This window comes from Saccoglossus kowalevskii, chromosome 9, assembly GCF_978046115.1.
Source record: "Saccoglossus kowalevskii chromosome 9, keSacKowa6.1, whole genome shotgun sequence".
Taxonomy (NCBI): Eukaryota; Metazoa; Hemichordata; class Enteropneusta; family Harrimaniidae; genus Saccoglossus; species Saccoglossus kowalevskii.
Genome location: NC_140649.1, coordinates 24,218,663 through 24,236,215, shown reverse-complemented (window position 1 = coordinate 24,236,215; position 17,553 = coordinate 24,218,663). Strand labels below are relative to the sequence as shown.

Here is a 17,553-nt window from a genome sequence, read left to right as displayed (position 1 = left end):
CTAACATGTTGGCCAGCTCAAACTCTTGCAAATCTCAGGTAAACAAGACACACCTACTGTATTTGGATTGCACCAAGAGAAATCACTGGAAAAACACCAAGATTAGAACATTCATTAACACACAGAATAAACTCACAGGTACACAGCCGCTAAGTAGTAAACAAAAGACCACATGTTGGTCTCACCTCTGACCTAGGTGATTACGCCCTCAAACAGGGAGCACCTGAGAAAAATAATATTTAAAAAATTTCATTGGTTCTTGCTAGGCATTGGTTAATTAGTGGCATGAGACCTTTTAATACAAAGCTAAGAAACTGCCTTTGTAAATTAAGGGTCACCTTCAGACTTCTGTTGGTATGTGTAGCCAGATAAAATTTCAACAAAAAACAAGTTAGAATAAACACGCATATATTGGGGTGAAACTTTTTATTCCTGAAAAGCAAAAATTAAAAAAAAAAGCTTATTAACCACAAGGATTAACTATGTAAATTTAACATGGCAAGTTTCATTTGAATATCACTGGTACACAACCTTGACGATGGACAGTTTCACTCGCATATACTGAGACATGTAAACGAACCAATGGAAAGGTCCAACATGAAAACCTCATCTTCGAAGAATAAAGTGAAACTTTATGTTGGGGGCGATGGATATTCAGAAAAAAATAACTATGCAAGACTGAAGATTATATCTTAATGTTCGAAACAGATTCCAAGCAAAACCATAAACAAAATTTGACGATGGATAAAACAAAGTTGTATGATGAAAACTTCAGTACAGACGCGTTTTTTTTTTATCTTGAATATTTTTGGCAGTGCATAGGTTACATACATGCTATTTAAATGTACAATAGAAATAAATTAAAACCATGATAAAGATTGTGAACTTGACATGTGCATGTTAACTTCTGACATACAGTAACGAGCATGTACAGTTCCCTACAAATAGCTACATTCAAGGTAGAGCTTGTTAACAGTCCCAAATTTTGAAAACTAATAAGTATCAGTAAGTGAACAAGTTTGACAAACAAAATTACCAAAACACAATAAATGGTTAAGAAATAAAATATATATTGAAGTATGGCTTTAAACAAAATAGTAGCACAGAGAAAATATTCATATAGTAACTGTAAATTCTATTTCATATTTTTGTACCTGCATTGAAGCAGATTTTGATTTAATCAATTTATTTCAAAGCCCAATGGTGATGTGCACAGACCCTGTAAATGTGAGTTTAAATTTGCATAGACCAATCGCCATTAAATCTGGACGAGATAAAATGCATAATGCTGAGTAGTTCACCTTAACAAGCCTATTTCCTCATGATTATATTTTTAGTGGGTAATTACTTTCACAGAATTTGAGAGAACTATTGATTTGACAATCGCTCGATAAGTGGATGACAAAAAAAATTACATTCACAGTTTCAGAATAGCGAAAACAAATAACAACTAAAAATAAAGTATGCATCAGTGAATGGAAATGGCAGTGGATATTCAGAATCAAATAAACAGATCGAGAAATAGCTCAAATGTTAATTGGTGAACAGATTTTGGCATTTGGATTTGTGACCATAGAAAGAATAGTTCATAGTGTCATGGAATAGGGACTGCTCAGCACATCACCAATGAGTTAACAATTAAGATCCTTCACTAAAGATACATCTGAATAAATTCAATAAAAGCTGCATGGATTTCTCTCAAATAGTACATCCCTAAAAAATTCATTCTATATAAAATTTATATACCTTTAATATACATTTCACCTCAATAAAAAAAAATATTTTTGTTGTCGTTTATAGGACTAAATGCATAAAATCATTCTTTTTTTTTTTGAGACATTGACCCATACCCCTTCACTAACAGGAATATTCACAATGTACCCCCCCTCCTCCCCCGTACAAACATGTAAATTTTGCCTCAACAAGTTCATGTTTATAAAGGTCTCTGGACAGGCCAAGAAATGTGCGAGTATTAGATACAATACAATACAATTGCCGCATTTTGTTAGATTAGTAACAGTCCCAAGCATTTTATCAAATATGTAATATGACTCCATAAACATTGTAAATTTTCATTGATGGTAAATTTGTACTCCGGAAAGTATCAGGATTCACAACCTTTTTGAGGGTCATGTATTACAACACAAACTGTCTGAATTAAATTATGGCAGGAATACACAGATCAAAAGATATCAGAAAGCAATGATAGAAAAAACAATGTAAGGTCTTTTTTAAATAATTTTTTTCCGATAAACTATTTAAATGTTGGAACAACTTGATTGCTTTTGATAAAGAGAAATTATTGTTCTTGTGTGATATGTGAACTATAATGATTTCAAGAAAAATATAGTGTATATATACTGTATTTACATGGTGAATAAGAAAAAAACCTCAGAGAACTTTATGAACACCAGGTGATAGATGGCACACAGAAAATAGACTTGTCAGTTAGACCAATTCCTCCACTACTTGTGAAATGACAATATTTACATGCAAAAAAAAGTGATTTTTAAATAATTGTTGTAGTGTAGTATTAAATAGTGGAACAATTTCTATAACGAACTTGATCCTGCAGAGGATGAATTTGGCAATAAATCCCCAGTTAAATCATGTTATAAATATGGTCAACAGTTTCAAAAGTATAAAATTATGTGCAAACAATACTGGAATAAGATGTATCATAAACAAATGTAATCAAAACAGGTTTTATCTGGAATGAGAAACAAAGGAAATATTGGTGGGGGTAAATTTAACAAAATTGAATTCTCAGTGCTAACTTTTAAACAAAGATCAAATACATTGGACGTATTGGAATCTGTAAATAAATTTGGATTTCTTGGTGAGCACCTCAGATGCAACAGAATAATCTCTAAATAGGGCCAGTCACTGCACAATGGTTCTACTTCATGCGTAGGTGACTGTACTGTGAAGATGTGGATGATTTGAAACTATATCTAGATAGAGCTTAACACTGCTTTACATAAATAAAGCCATGCCTGTATCTCCTGTGCTTCACATTACTTGCATCAACAATAAAACTCACTGAAAAACAGAATAATGATTACATAACTGAATAGTTCATGGTTCTTGTTTCAGTGCAAGTGTTGTACCAAAGCGTACTATGACACTACATAGGCTACATTACTTTTTCCACAATCGAACATTGGAACACCATTGCCAGTCCCACGCTGTGGTAGTCTACATTTTTGACTTGCCAGTATGTATAAAATGACAGTCAGCTATTTCTCACAAAGATTACCAATATCAAGTATGAAAGGCACATTTTTTTTTGACTAAATATTACTTGTGACTTGCAACATGTTGACGAGGAGCTGCTGCTGCTGCTGCATTATTAGCCCGAAAGATGTTCGAATGTTGTTTGCGGAACTTTGTGGATATGTAAATAAAGTGTTAATCTGAAAACCAGAAAATCATTCAGTTTTGCATTGCATTATCACAGTACAAAAGTACAAACAAAATAAAAACATTGCAGTGTTGGCTTAATTTAGCTGCCTGCTTAACAAACTTGCCACCTAGGTCAGAAGATAGCATGCAGCATCGTCACATAAATTTTCATCCATCCACAATACTGTTGCTTATGAATTAAAAACATACAAAAATGTTCTGAATTATCAGTAAAATGTATGAAAACATAACTGTACAGATTATACAAATATACAGGACATAAGACAATATCACCATCATTCTTGGAAGACTCATCACACATTTTTTTTTTTTAAATCTCTGTATATCATTGCTTGTCTCTTAAACAATCACCAATTTTTAAGGTTAAATCTATTTGTTTATATATATCATGATCTCTATACAAATGCCTCATAGAAATCCAGTCAACTGAAAAAATAGTCAACACACTGAGGCATGATATGAAAAATCCTTAAAATTATGTACATAAAACTAGGACATCAACAGTTCTCTATTCAAAAGTATCAACAATTAATGGCAACAAATATGGTTCTCAAAACGCTAAACTTCTCACAGCAGAACATTATTCATAGAACAATACAATTTCTAGCATGTCCCACAAAAAACTGCAACATTATATACAAAGCTATAGGCACAATCAATTAGTAAATATTAGCCAGTTGCGTTTGAACAGGCATACAATTTTGTAAATTAAGTACTTCTAAACCTTTCAGGGAAATAAAATCATCCTACAGTTATTAGTTTCACATCAAAAGTTTTAAATACACATTTGTTGTAATATGCCGACAAATTTAGAATACTGAATAAAAACTGTTGATGTCCTTTACAAAAATATTGCAGAGAAGAAAAAAAAAATCTCACTTATTAACAAACTTGTAAGCATCTTTGCTTTATAATACAATAATACTTCCTAGAATTTATACTAGGTGCATTTGTTCATGTTCCAACATAACAGTAAAAACTGATAAAACTAAAACTGGCACAGTTAACTTTCACCATACTTAAAATAAAAAAAAATGAAAATAAACTTCAAACAATATACGCAATACCTTCTATCGAAGATGAATTATTATAGTACTTTTATTTGCTCCTTTCTTTTCAATTTAAGGTATTAATATTAAAAAAATAAAAATTAAAAAAGGTATTTAAAAATGTCTTTGGCAAAAACACCTGAGACTGTGCTGACCTTGTCAAAATCCTCAGGATGTGATCACAGTTGATTATGATCCACTACTTCCGACAGTTATACAGATCCCAACGCTGGAGGATTTGCTTTGATTCCTTGCTGATCGACGCTTTGCAAGAGCAGATTCTCCTGGTGGTGACAGCCCAAATTTCAAGCCACTGTCTTCTTCATCTTCTTCAATCTCTTCAATTTTCTGCCACTCATTGGAGCGTGACATGTATGCCTGGTGTTGGGCTACCAGTCGACTGTATGCTACTGCTTCAGCAGCAAAGTTGGCTAAATCTTTGGCACTGTTGTTTCTTTGTAGCACATTTGGTGTTGTAAGGGGATTAGTTGGTGCCTGCAATGAGAAAGATTCGATAAAAATAAATGCTGGAGAGTGAGATATAAAGGTACATACATACATATGTATGCATGTATGTATGTACCTCAACAATTACCCTACACAAATTTGGGTATGGTAACAAGCATAGTACAATTGACATGCAAATAGCAATTCCACATTATAATTAGAATTATAAGAGAATGGTAATGTTTTGATACCAACAAGTGGTTAAAAAAATCTTATTCAATACTGGCAACACATAATTTGTCAAAGAAAACATACCTGGTTGATCCATGGATGGTTGAGCAGTTCATCACATGTGAATCTTGCATGAGCATCTTTCACCAAGAGGTGAGAAATTAGATCTTTGGCAAGATGGGAAATATGGCCCCATTCCCTGTCTGGGAAATCATAACTACCTTCTTGAATGCTGTTCAACAACATGTCCTAGAGAAGGAATGAAGAAGAAGATTAAAATAAACTTACCAAGTGTATTTGCTTAATTATAAATAAAGTTTTATCTTCAATGCAAGTGTACACAAGCCAAACAATTATTTAATTGATCATTAAAATACATTTTGATCATTGACAGAGTTTGTTCAAAAGTTGCTTATATCTGTAAAATTGTTATTCCCAATACAGCTGAAAAGCTGTAGATTTTGGTTGAAATGAATATTGCATTAATACAGAAATTGTGTCTAAAAAAATTTTTGCTATGGAAGTGTAAAGTAAATAAAAGTATCTGGGCGACTTCCTAGTGGCGTTGTTTACGATTGATAAATTATACCTCCCAGAGCATCATATTATTTACGTTTTGATCAGGGAAGTATGAGAACATACCAATGACATGTATGATGATCTGACAAGCATAATGCTGTGAAATACTTTATTTTCAAATTTTCAGTAGAACTTATTTTCACATCTGAGGAATAATAGGTAAGATAGTGCGATTTTATTTTCACACAAAACAGTGTCACAACTTATTTTGTTCTCTTGGTGCATATAGATTTTATTTTCATGAATTGTGGAAAAAAATAAACGTTTTCACAAAATTGTTTACACTGTATAGTGTAACGCTACAATCTCTAACACAAAACAACCTTTTGTGAAAAAAGCGATATCAAATCCATGCAATAAAGTATTTCACAGTGGGTGGGGTTGTGCACACAGCAATGAATTGTTTTTAGTACCGTAAAATCTGTGTTAGAAGCCGCATCCCTAATAGAAGTCTCACGTATTCTTTTTCAACAATTGAGAACCAAAATTTCATTGTTTCTCATATGTGTAGATGCTCCAATAGAAGTCGCATCCTATCTGTTGCATTGTATCATTTTAATAGAAGTCGTAGCTTCTAATACAGATTTTACAGTACTGCACCTTCAAGTGTATTCAGTGGAATAATAGGGACTGGATGATGACTGAACATACCTGACATGAAAGACATGCCTCTCCTCGTTCCCATCCACAATCAGTTCCACACTGACCATAGAATGGTGGTTTGCCACTGAGCATAATGTACAGTATAACTCCTAAACTCCAGATGTCGCATCTCTTATCATAGGGAGAGGCTTCTCCTATAAATGCATCAACCACTTCAGGAGCCATATATTCAGCTGATCCAACCTAGAATCAGATAAATTGGATAATTCATACTATAAACATATTGGGTAATTTTAAAATATTTTTTAAAGTTAAAGGGAAACTGCTCAATCCCATGGATTGCACCACGTGCTCATGGGTAATTAACTCCGCCTCTGTCCACTAAGTAAATGAATGCTCATTATGCTCGCTTACTCAAACTGATTGACATGCATTTTTGCATACATTAGCCGCCATTTTAAACTTAGGATTTGTACTTGTCGTAGCATGTTTCGACCGAAAACATTTATACATCTAAAGCCCAACCAGATGAGTATAATCACTAGCGTACATATTCATGCCCCCATAGAAATGTATTTGGAATCACAGCTTGATCTCTAAACATGGCACATTTCCCAGAGCTTCCGCCACAATGTGAGCGGCCTGGTTCGGATTAGCATACTAATTGTGGTGGCCATCTCGCCCGTATTTATAGTATCAGTTCCCCTTTAATGAGCACATGCAACAGAACGGGGGTTCACTCTGAATAACCAGTCATTCATGAGACAGTTTGCTCTGGTTCCTTCACCCCTGAATGTATTCTGAAATAACTGTCGCCAATGATGGGAATAATTTGAATAAGATCACTCCATTCACTAGCATTTGTGAGCATCTAAGGAAACAGGTTGAATAACAACCCACTTGAATAAAGTTTAAATGTCTGACCAATATCACCTCATGAGAGTGTTCAATGGAACTTACTGGAGTTAGCAATTCTGGAGTTGTAACAGGCGTTGTGAAGGCACTGTTCATAGTAACACCACTTCCAAGATCAAAATCGCATATTTGGACTGGTGAAACTCGATCAGAATATTCACATAGTATGTTTTCAGGCTTCAAATCCCGATGAGCAATTCCTAATAACCAAAAAAAAAACATAATACTTTTCTAAGTGAACTCAATTTGGCACATACTCATGGAAGTCTATGTAGGCACAAACTAACAGTGTGTTTAGTGAACAATTTGCATAAAAATATGTAACAAGCAGCCTCTCGGCTGAGATAGCTCCGCTGTTAGCGATGCACATTTCAATTAAAGAACAGAAGATATCATTAGAAAATGAACAATATGGATAGTATCAATGCAATGGGACTTGCTGTTTTCAACAAGAATTCAAAAATATCATTTTTCACCATAAATGATTGTGGTTTTTAACAAGAAAAAAATATCACTTTTTACCAAAAATGACAAAAATATTAACCAAAATTAGAGAATTAAAGATATCATTACAAAATGAACAAATCTGAGAGGTCCACATTTAGTACCTATATATGTAATATCAAAGCAATTGGACTTGCGGTTTTTAACAAGAAGTCGAAAATATCACTTTTTACCAAAAATGACAAAAATATTCACCAAAATTAGAGAATTGAAGATATCATCATGAAATGAACAAATCTGAGAGAGGTCTACCCAAGGTACACATACACCAAGTATCAAATCATTCAGGCTTGTAGTTTTCAAGAAGAAGTTGAAAAAGTAAAACATTGACACGGACGACTGAGAATCACTCATATGATAAGCTCCGCTCGACAAAGTTGACAGCTGAGCTAAAAAGTTAATGTCACTATTACATTTTCCTTCAAGATAATAAAACCTATAGTCACAAAATGCATACCTTTATCATGCAGAAACCTCAAAGCTGAGGCAATATCTTTGACAACTAAGGAAGCTTCATGCTCAGTAAATGTTTTCTTTCTTTCAATGTGACTCAGTAAATGTCCTCCATACATCTTCTCAAACACTAGATAGAACCTGAAGACAGATGATATCAAAATATATCAATGTTATTCAACTACTAAGTTGTCAGAGTGAGACCTATGTGTGTCCTATTTAAGTATTTATTTACCTATCGTCATCTTCAAAGAATTCAATCATTTGAAGAATGTTTTTTTGTCCTTGGCAGTAATATGCTGTTTCAACTTCTTTGAACACTCTTCCTCTACTTCTCCCAGTTTTCTTCTGAATTACCTGGACCATAAATTATACATAGCTGTTACCAATGTTGTTCTCAATATGCATGCTTGACACATTTTCAATTAGAGGGTATTCTTTTATAGAATTTGTTAGAATCATGCATATGTAGTGACCAATCATTTGAAGTGGTTGCATACATGTACACGAGTGGCACAACTAAAAGTCTCAGATTAGCACAACTGAATGTTTTGCATGACATGTTATTCATCAATTACATTGTATAATTAATGCTGAGAGGAAAACTGAATTAGTCTGAAGATAAGTTTTACCTTAACAGCATATTGCTTATTGGAAGAAATCTTTATGCAGGTTTTGACACTGCCATAAGCACCTTCGCCAAGAACTTCACCAGTCATCTGGTAAAAATCTATGGAATTAAAGTTTGCAAAATAAAATTACCACATTGATAAGATTAAGTGGAAAACAGTTTGTAATCTTGCTTGCTTGTAATCTTTTAGAACTGAACACAGTCAATGGGCTCACCTTCAAACCTGCTTGGAATAATTTCTGAATTTCTTTTCTTCTTGCGCTTCTTTTTCTTCCCCTGTCTGTTCAGATGGCATACTCCTGATGTACTGTTATTACCATCTGAAAGTAAGAAAGAAATACAAATTTATCAAGATTGGAATAAACAATGTTGGTGCAAACATGGTAAAAATCAATAGGTTGCAGGGATATTTAGAAGCTATGACTGCTGTGCGTATTTACCTGGTACTGGTGCATAAACCAATGTTGTTGGCCTCCGTGAATTATCATTATCACCGCCACTACTACTATCCCCGCTACTCATGGCTGGCCTTGGCTCAAGAAAATTCTTGTTTATATCAGATGAAGGCATTGTTGTTTGTAGCTGAAAACAGAAATGCAATTTAGTGTATTAGCACATAACAGCAGGTGACTCGGCAATTAAATGATTATCCTACTAATAGTTGCCATGACAACAATTGTGTTGTATTTCAGTAAAAGAAAAAATAAATACTGATTGGGTTTAATTCTCTGAATTTTGGATTTACTTTGCATGGATAATTAGTTTGTGGCAGAAACAATATATTCTTTTAACTTGTTAAATTTGTGAACTGTAAACACATTAATTATTTACTGCTTTTTAATTTTAATTCAACTACACCAAGATAAAAATTCTGCTCACAGAAATATTATGTTAATCCCCATTATTTTGCTGGTCATCAAATTCACAGACAGTGGAATTATTATAAACGGCGAAGTCAAAAATCCTTTTGTGAAAAGTAGCCCATGTGATTAACCTTAAGTTATGAAATCATAGCAAAAATTTATCAGTAACTTGTTTTTCCAGCTAGACTAGCAAAGTAAAGACGCAAATAAGTAAAACAATGAAAAAAATACAAAAAATCAAAGTTGAATTCAAATTTGTTCCTGTGAATAATTCTAGAAGTAAGAATTCAGAATAAAAAAGATTTACCTGATAGGCCTGATGAAAATCTGTGAATTCCTGAGATAGCCTGGCCTGCTTCGCATTCAACAACTGGAAGAAAAAGCAAAAACTAAAATTAGGACATCCGAAACTGATATGCATTACATATAGAAAAATGCAGACAAGGATTTTTCTTTTCATCCACTCTGCACAGTTCATTTGACTGACCTTCTTGAAACCAAATCTACATGTACTTCTGTGACTCTAAATATAAGTAGAAACTTGGTGCAAGGAAAGAAAAATAACATGTTATTGATGACCAGCATCTCCATGCATTTGTATGTCTGCCATGAAGTGACGTGTACCAGACCACCAATTCAAACCAGGGTATTACACAGTGTTATGACAGAGGTCAGAATGACTGTCTCACTGAATAGAATATAATAATCACTCGCATACATCACGCATGCATGTGTGAATGGGGCACAGCCACATACATAACATAAAATAATATATGCAAATATACAACAAATACTCATTTATGCATTTCAGAAAAGACTAAGACATCAACTACAATATAATGCTCAGGGAAGGCCTAGTTTCATAATATTGGGGGAATACCCAGAGAATACAGCTATGATCTCATTTTGTAAATATGTACTTCCTGTATGCTCAAACTGATTCAAGTCTATATATAGATTATTAGAATATTATTATCACTTCATCAGACTGAATGGATATTGTTAAAATGAGGAATCCTTGCTATTTTATGACTGGAATGTTTTATACACATTGGGTGGTACCAAGACAATGGAATAATAGTTTAAAGTAATGACGGAAGTTAAAAATCTATTGTTGCATACTTCATACTTAAATTAACAAAATTACAAAAATATTTGCACAAAAATAAGGTACATTCTCACACTAAAGATTTTTATTCAGAGGGGGGAGGGGGCCCACTGGGCAAGCCACGAGATCCACCATGAAATCATATATTGTATGCTTGCACCGTTACGGTTTAACAAAACAAAGGACCAAAACACGATCGCTTGTGTCTGTCATTTCTTTTTTTCACTTTTGCATTTCAGGCAGTTTTGACGTAGTCTAAAACAGGCAACCATTGTGTCTATTATCACTATTTGGTTGCATTGATTGAGAATTTGAGTTTCTTCTCAAAGTACAAGTTTCAAAACTATTAAACAAGGCATTCAAAGGAAAACAGTGCTCACGAAGGAAATAAAATAATTTTTTTGTGTTTTTCCTCAATACTTCTGGAATTCCCTATTGCTAGGAGTGAAAACTGACATGCATTCTATGGTTTCATTGCCCAGCCCTAAAAAGAATTCTCATTTGCAACAAACTGGAAAATAAACAATTTTTTAAAATTAAATATTTATTAACCATTACACAACATTTGGAAAGGTAACTTGCTTGTGAATCATAGAGGCGTAGTTTTGGTAAACAAGAAGACATCAAATTGTACCCTTGAAAAATAGGAGTATTGAACAGGTGCTAGTGACATTTTTTGACTAGGTGTTGCTTATTTAAACAAAAAGATTGTCACTGCAGTTGGATATGTTCTTGCATTTTAGAAAGCCAGAAAAGGAATAGGAAATTTCCATTGAATGAGAACCAAAAGCAAGCATAAACATGGCTGACACGTTTTATTGGGAGAGAATGAAAGCCTTAGTTGGACGAACTAAAGGTGTGATTGTACACAGTCACTCTGTGCAAGTTTATAGGGGTCAAAACGGAAACGTAAGATGACCGACCTTCGTTTGTGGTATAGTAGGCTGGCTGTCTCGCCAACAAATGTGTAAACAATGGGGTGTAAAAAAACAGAAGGGCGGAGGCCACAGCTTATTTAGACAAATACAGAGCAAAACTATTAGGATTTCGACTGAAAAACGAAGGATTTAATATGTACAGGTCCGCATTGATGATTGTATCGCGCGAAACCGCAAAAAAGTTGATGAAATATGAAATATTATGTATAGTGACTCAGTCATTCTTATGCAAATTAGAAAAACATTGCATCAGGAATTCATGTTAGCATTATGTGGTGCACAAAAATATAAAGAAACGCACAATTTTAAGTTGAGTACCAGCTGATATTACAAAAATAAATAATTTCTGAAAAATAATTGGTGAAATGCGAGAAGAAGTGACGTCTTAAACGATTAGAACAAAGCCTTAACGTTCCTCGCGGTAAACAGAATATCGTCGGTGTTCCGTGTTCGGCGTAGCGTTCTCTCAAAAACCCCCAAAAAACACGCAAAAATTATCCCTAAAAGTGTGTACAACAAACACAGAACAAGCGTAGTTTACATATACACATATATTCTCTAAGTAGTATGTCTGGGTGACAACCAAATGCACTCGAGAATGAAGAAAACTTTAACGGAAAGAGGGCATGTTTTCTGAAAACCGCGGACGACAGCAGCACGTAAGAACACAACAGGCACCATGTTGAAAAAGAAAAACAAAAACAAGGTTTTTAAAAACCTACATTTACCCCGTTTGCAAACTCATAACAGACCTTTTATTCGCGAATAGTCCTCATAAAAAAACCCAACAACCTTGCAATACTAAACAGAACTCAATTTTGTCCCGAAATTGCGGAAACTTACCTGATAAAAGCACCCACTATTCGCTACATGAAGTCCCTGATTTACTTGCATTGCTGGTCGACTGCGCTGGCCTCTACGGATTTTACGTCATCAAATCATGTGATGCATGATGACAAAGGTTAACTACGTCACATGCCCTCACTCCTTGATACTTCTGATCGTGGTGATCGTTTCTTAGAAAATCAAAAGACCAGACCATAACTAGACTGGGAATCTTTTATTTCTACTAATGGTAATCGTGCTATTTGATTGTATTATTTGACCAGTATTATAAGCAAGGACATGGCTCTAAATCGTGTATTTGCCAGAGCGAATGTTTTTCGTGTACCATTTTTGCAGATATGTAGGCTCGAAAGCTCAGCATCCTCATCACGTATCCTTTTTCAGACTATGATTACGTTATAGATAAATAATTAAGAAAGCATTCTATGAAATATCAGTAAAACAAGCATTCATTGTTTTATAAATAGCGTTCACGAAGTTATCATGTTCACTTTACCTCCATGTGTCGAGTAAGGTCACGCCGCCATTTGCATTGTTGACTCTCGTGGACTTGGCATCGATCCAAACTCTTTTATCACGTAAAACACGTGATGATACAAATGTATGTACTGGTTTGACCCTAAAAACGGGGGTTTCTAGATTCTACAGACTTTCGATACTTTTATACGTGTGATGTCGCGATAGGCTGAGTGAATGTTTATTAATAGCCCAGAGTTTCTATGTTTATTGAAAAGTTTAAAAGGGAACAGTTTGTAAATTGATGACATTTAGCACTTATTTATAATCTATGATATTGTTTTGTACCTCAATATTTCTGTGTCTAGTTTCATGTCTTTAACACTTTGAACACAAAAAATAATGTTAATATTGACTTTTTAATGACCACCATATTTTATAAATGTAATTTTGTTCCCAGATACAAGTGCCATAAATCATGTTTTAAGTTGTTTACATTACCCAGTTTTGCAAAGATGCCTGTAAAATCTCATTCAAAGCCTGGCACAATTTTATAACATTTTTCTCAAATATAGCCAAAAGAAGTTCAAGGTCAGGCAGTTAAAAATAGGATAGGTCAGGTGAAAGGAACGACACAATTTTTTTCTCTTGGCCTCAGTACTCATTTGTTTTTTATTTCTGAATGTCCAAAAGGCAGGTGAACTGAGATATTTTTGGACTTCTTGATTGAAAGTTTAATTCTCAAATCAATATTTACCAATATCACATGTACCGCACAAAATGAAACCAGCGTCCACTATTAGAAAGGGGCATATACTCGGAACCATTTTCTGGAAAAAAAAACGAACTGAAAATCAACAAAAGGCATAGGTATATATATATACCTATATATATATATATATTGTGATTTTGTGTAGAGGTTGTTTATTTTGGCTGGCTGTATTGAGGTAATGACAGAATATCCCTGCAACTTTTTCTATTAAAATATTTCTTCCCTAGGGTTACATTACATTGTATGTATAATAATAATGTCTACGATATATGCGCAAATGTTTGTGAGAACAGAATAGAAACAAAAGTATTAGAGTCATAGAGAAGCAAAGTCAAACCTTTGTTTATTTGCATGTATAGACTGAATAATGAACAAAAACAAAAGTATTATTAATATCTTTAATAGGGTCAATGCCCTCACTGCCTGTTGATAGCTATTTAGTCTCGTCTGTTTACTATATGTTGTATATTTGTTTCCGTGCATGAAAAGGTTTAATGAGGTTTCATAAATATTCATGGGCTTTTTGCTGTGTGCACATAATGCAAATAACAGTGACAATATTGGGTAGTCTATTGTAATATTGGGTAGTCTATTGTAATATTGGGTAGTCTAATGGAATATTGGGTAGCCTATTGGAATATTGGGTAGTCTAATGTAATATTGGGTAGTCTCATGTAATATTAGGTAGTCTATTGTAATATTGGGTAGTCTATTGTGATATTGGGTAGTCTATTGTAATATTAGGTAGTCTAATGTAATATTGGGTAGTCTATTGTAATATTGGGTAGTCTATTGTAATATTGGGTAGTCTATTGTAATATTGGATAGTCTAATGTAATATTGGGTAGTCTGTTGTGATATTGGGTAGTCTATTGTGATATTGGGTAGTCTAATGTAATATTAGGTAGTCTATTGTAATATTGGGTAGTCTATTGTAATATTCGGTAGTCTATTGTAATATTAGGTAATCTAATGTAATATTGGGTAGTCTATTGTAATATTGGGTAGTCTATTGTAATATTGGGTAGTCTATTGTGGTATTGGGTAGTCTATTGTGGTATTGGGTAGTCTAATGTAATATTGGGTAGTCTAATGTAATATTGGGTAGTCTAATGTAATATTGGGTAGTCTAATGTAATATTAGGTAGTCTATTGTAATATTGGGTAGTCTATTGTAATATTGGGTAGTCTAATGTAATATTAGGTAGTCTAATGTAATATTGGGTAGTCTATTGTAATATTGGGTAGTCTATTGTAATATTGGGTAGTCTGTTGTGATATTGGGTAGTCTATTGTAATATTGGATAGTCTATTGTAATATTGGGTAGTCTAATGTAATATTAGGTAGTCTGATGTAATATTAGGTAGTCTGATGTATTATTGGGTAGTCTATTGTAATATTTGGTAGTCTAATGTAATATTGGGTAGTCTAATGTAATATTGGGTAGTCTAATGTAATATTGGGTAGTCTAATGTAATATTGGGTAGTCTAAACTAATATTAGGTAGTCTGATGTATTATTGGGTAGTCTATTGTAATATTGGGTAGTCTATTGTAATATTGGGTAGTCTATTGTAATATTGGGTAGTCTGATGTATTATTGGGTAGTCTATTGTATTATTAGGTAGTCTAATGTAATATTAGGTAGTCTGATGTATTATTGGGTAGTCTGATGTATTATTGGGTAGTCTATTGTAATATTGGGCAGTCTGATGTAATATTAGGTAGTCTATTGTAATATTGGGTAGTCTGATGTATTATTGGGTAGTCTATTGTAATATTGGGTAGTCTATTGTAATATTGGGTAGTCTGATGTATTATTGGGTAGTCTATTGTAATATTGGGTAGTCTAATGTAATATTAGGTAGTCTAATGTAATACTGGGTAGTCTATTGTAATATTGGGTAGTCTGATGTATTATTGGGTAGTCTGATGTATTATTGGGTAGTCTATTGTAATATTGGGTAGTCTATTGTATTATTGGGTTGTCTGATGTATTATTGGGTAGTCTATTGTAATATTGGGTAGTCTGATGTATTATTGGGTAGTCTATTGTAATATTGGGTAATCTATTGTAATATGAGTAGTCTATTGTAATATTGGGTAGTCTATTGTAATATTGGGTAGTCTATTGTAATATTGGGTAGTCTAATGTAATATTAGGTAGTCTAATGTAATATTGGGTAGTCTATTGTAATATTGGGTAGTCTGATGTATTATTGGGTAGTCTATTGTAATATTGGGTAGTCTGATGTATTATTGGGTAGTCTGATGTATTATTGGGTAGTCTGATGTATTATTGGGTAGTCTGATGTATTATTGGGTAGTCTATTGTAATATTGGGTAGTCTATTGTAATATTGGGTAGTCTATTGTAATATTGGTTAGTCTAATGTATTATTGGGTAGTCTAATGTATTATTGGGTAGTCTATTGTAATATTGGGTAGTCTATTGTAATATTGGGTAGTCTATTGTAATATTGGGTAGTCTATTGTAATATTGGGTAGTCTTTTGTAATATTGGGTAGTCTATTGTAATATTGGGTAGTCTAATGTAATATTAGGTAGTCTAATGTAATATTGGGTAGTCTATTGTAATATTGGGTAGTCTGATGTATTATTGGGTAGTCTGATGTATTATTGGGTAGTCTATTGTAATATTGGGTAGTCTGATGTAATATTAGGTAGTCTATTGTAATATTGGTTAGTCTATTGTATTATTAGGTAGTCTGATGTAATATTAGGTAGTCTATTGTAATATTGGTTAGTCTATTGTATTATTAGGTAGTCTATTGTAATATTGGGTAGTCTGATGTATTATTGGGTAGTCTGATGTATTATTGGGTAGTCTATTGTAATATTGGGTAGTCTGATGTAATATTAGGTAGTCTATTGTAATATTGGTTAGTCTATTGTATTATTAGGTAGTCTAATGTAATATTTGGTAGTCTATTGGGTAGTCTAATTTATTGAGTGTGCTAAGGGCCACTGTTCATGTCATTTTAGAAAAGTGTAATCTATGGACAAGTATTCCAAAATGCTTATTAACTGCAAAGGTGTTTTGGTATAAGTGAATTTTTTGCACTGATGGGAACCTCAATAATATATGCGAAAATTGTTAGTTTCATGTAGTTCACTTGTTACTATAGAAACAGTCAATTTCTCAATCAATGTAGTAGAACATTGTAGTGCACTTACTTATAGAAACGGCTATTCATGATGATATCATTTTCACATCATGTGATATATTCAAATATTTTTAGAGCCTCAGTTATAAAAGAGTCATTCTAGTGACTGCATATTCCGGAATTCAGGCCATGTCAATAAGAGGTCATAATATATACTTTTCTGATGGTCCTTTAATATTAAACATCTAATAGGTAAAATTTCTCGCTTATCAGACCCTTATACCAAACTTTATTTCAATGCCCCCAGTTTCAGACCTGATATCCACAACCTTGAACTTCTAAAACCCATAAGTCAAATATTTGTGTTATTATTTTGATGTACCCTCAGGTGACAACTCAACTGAACTCTGGCCTGATTGCCTCATTCGATAATAATGATACCATGGTCTGATGATAGGGCAGTATGGTGCCATTATATACATGTATACATATAGCTGTGACACGTACTGTCTGCTTATAATCTGACCCCAAATCAACAGAATTTTCTATTGTAGACTTTAATCAGGTTAAAGAACTTTAATCAGGTTATTATTCACATACCTTCA

At 33.4% G+C, this 17,553-nt stretch overlaps 2 protein-coding genes across 2 annotated transcripts in view; one reads left to right on the top strand and one right to left on the bottom strand.

Moving 5' to 3' along the window:
- Nucleotides 1–411: 411 nt before the first annotated feature.
- Nucleotides 412–12,700, bottom strand: LOC100373261 (MAP kinase-interacting serine/threonine-protein kinase 1-like). The gene is made up of 11 exons (XM_006815718.3): nucleotides 12,591–12,700; nucleotides 10,009–10,071; nucleotides 9,279–9,420; nucleotides 9,054–9,158; nucleotides 8,840–8,937; nucleotides 8,443–8,564; nucleotides 8,212–8,348; nucleotides 7,296–7,450; nucleotides 6,384–6,578; nucleotides 5,238–5,402; nucleotides 412–4,970 (listed from the first exon to the last, which is right to left on the bottom strand). Exons 1-11 carry the CDS (start codon nucleotides 12,639–12,641, stop codon nucleotides 4,665–4,667), a joined length of 1,539 nt encoding a protein of 512 aa, XP_006815781.2. The 5' UTR covers nucleotides 12,642–12,700; the 3' UTR covers nucleotides 412–4,664.
- LOC100373412 (glutaryl-CoA dehydrogenase, mitochondrial-like) overlaps nucleotides 12,699–17,553 on the top strand; it is a 31,737-nt gene continuing 26,882 nt past the window's right edge. The window contains exon 1 of the mRNA XM_085503317.1: nucleotides 12,699–12,963. Coding sequence (XP_085359443.1) covers nucleotides 12,873–12,963 — 91 coding nt within the window. The 5' untranslated portion in view covers nucleotides 12,699–12,872. The remainder of the gene's footprint in view (nucleotides 12,964–17,553) is intronic.

What these genes read in the sequence shown, in the direction of transcription:
- LOC100373261 (XM_006815718.3), bottom strand. Translation starts at nt 12,641, where the DNA reads ATGCAAGTAAATCAGGGACTTCATGTAGCGAATAGTGGGTGCTTTTAT. An exon ending in ATAAGCAATATGCTGTTAAG is followed by an intron (nt 8,565 to 8,839) that starts GTAAAACTTATC and finishes TTTATGGTCCAG; the next exon opens with GTAATTCAGAAGAAAACTGG. An exon ending in GAGGTTTCTGCATGATAAAG is followed by an intron (nt 7,451 to 8,211) that starts GTATGCATTTTG and finishes TTTGGTTATTAG; the next exon opens with GAATTGCTCATCGGGATTTG.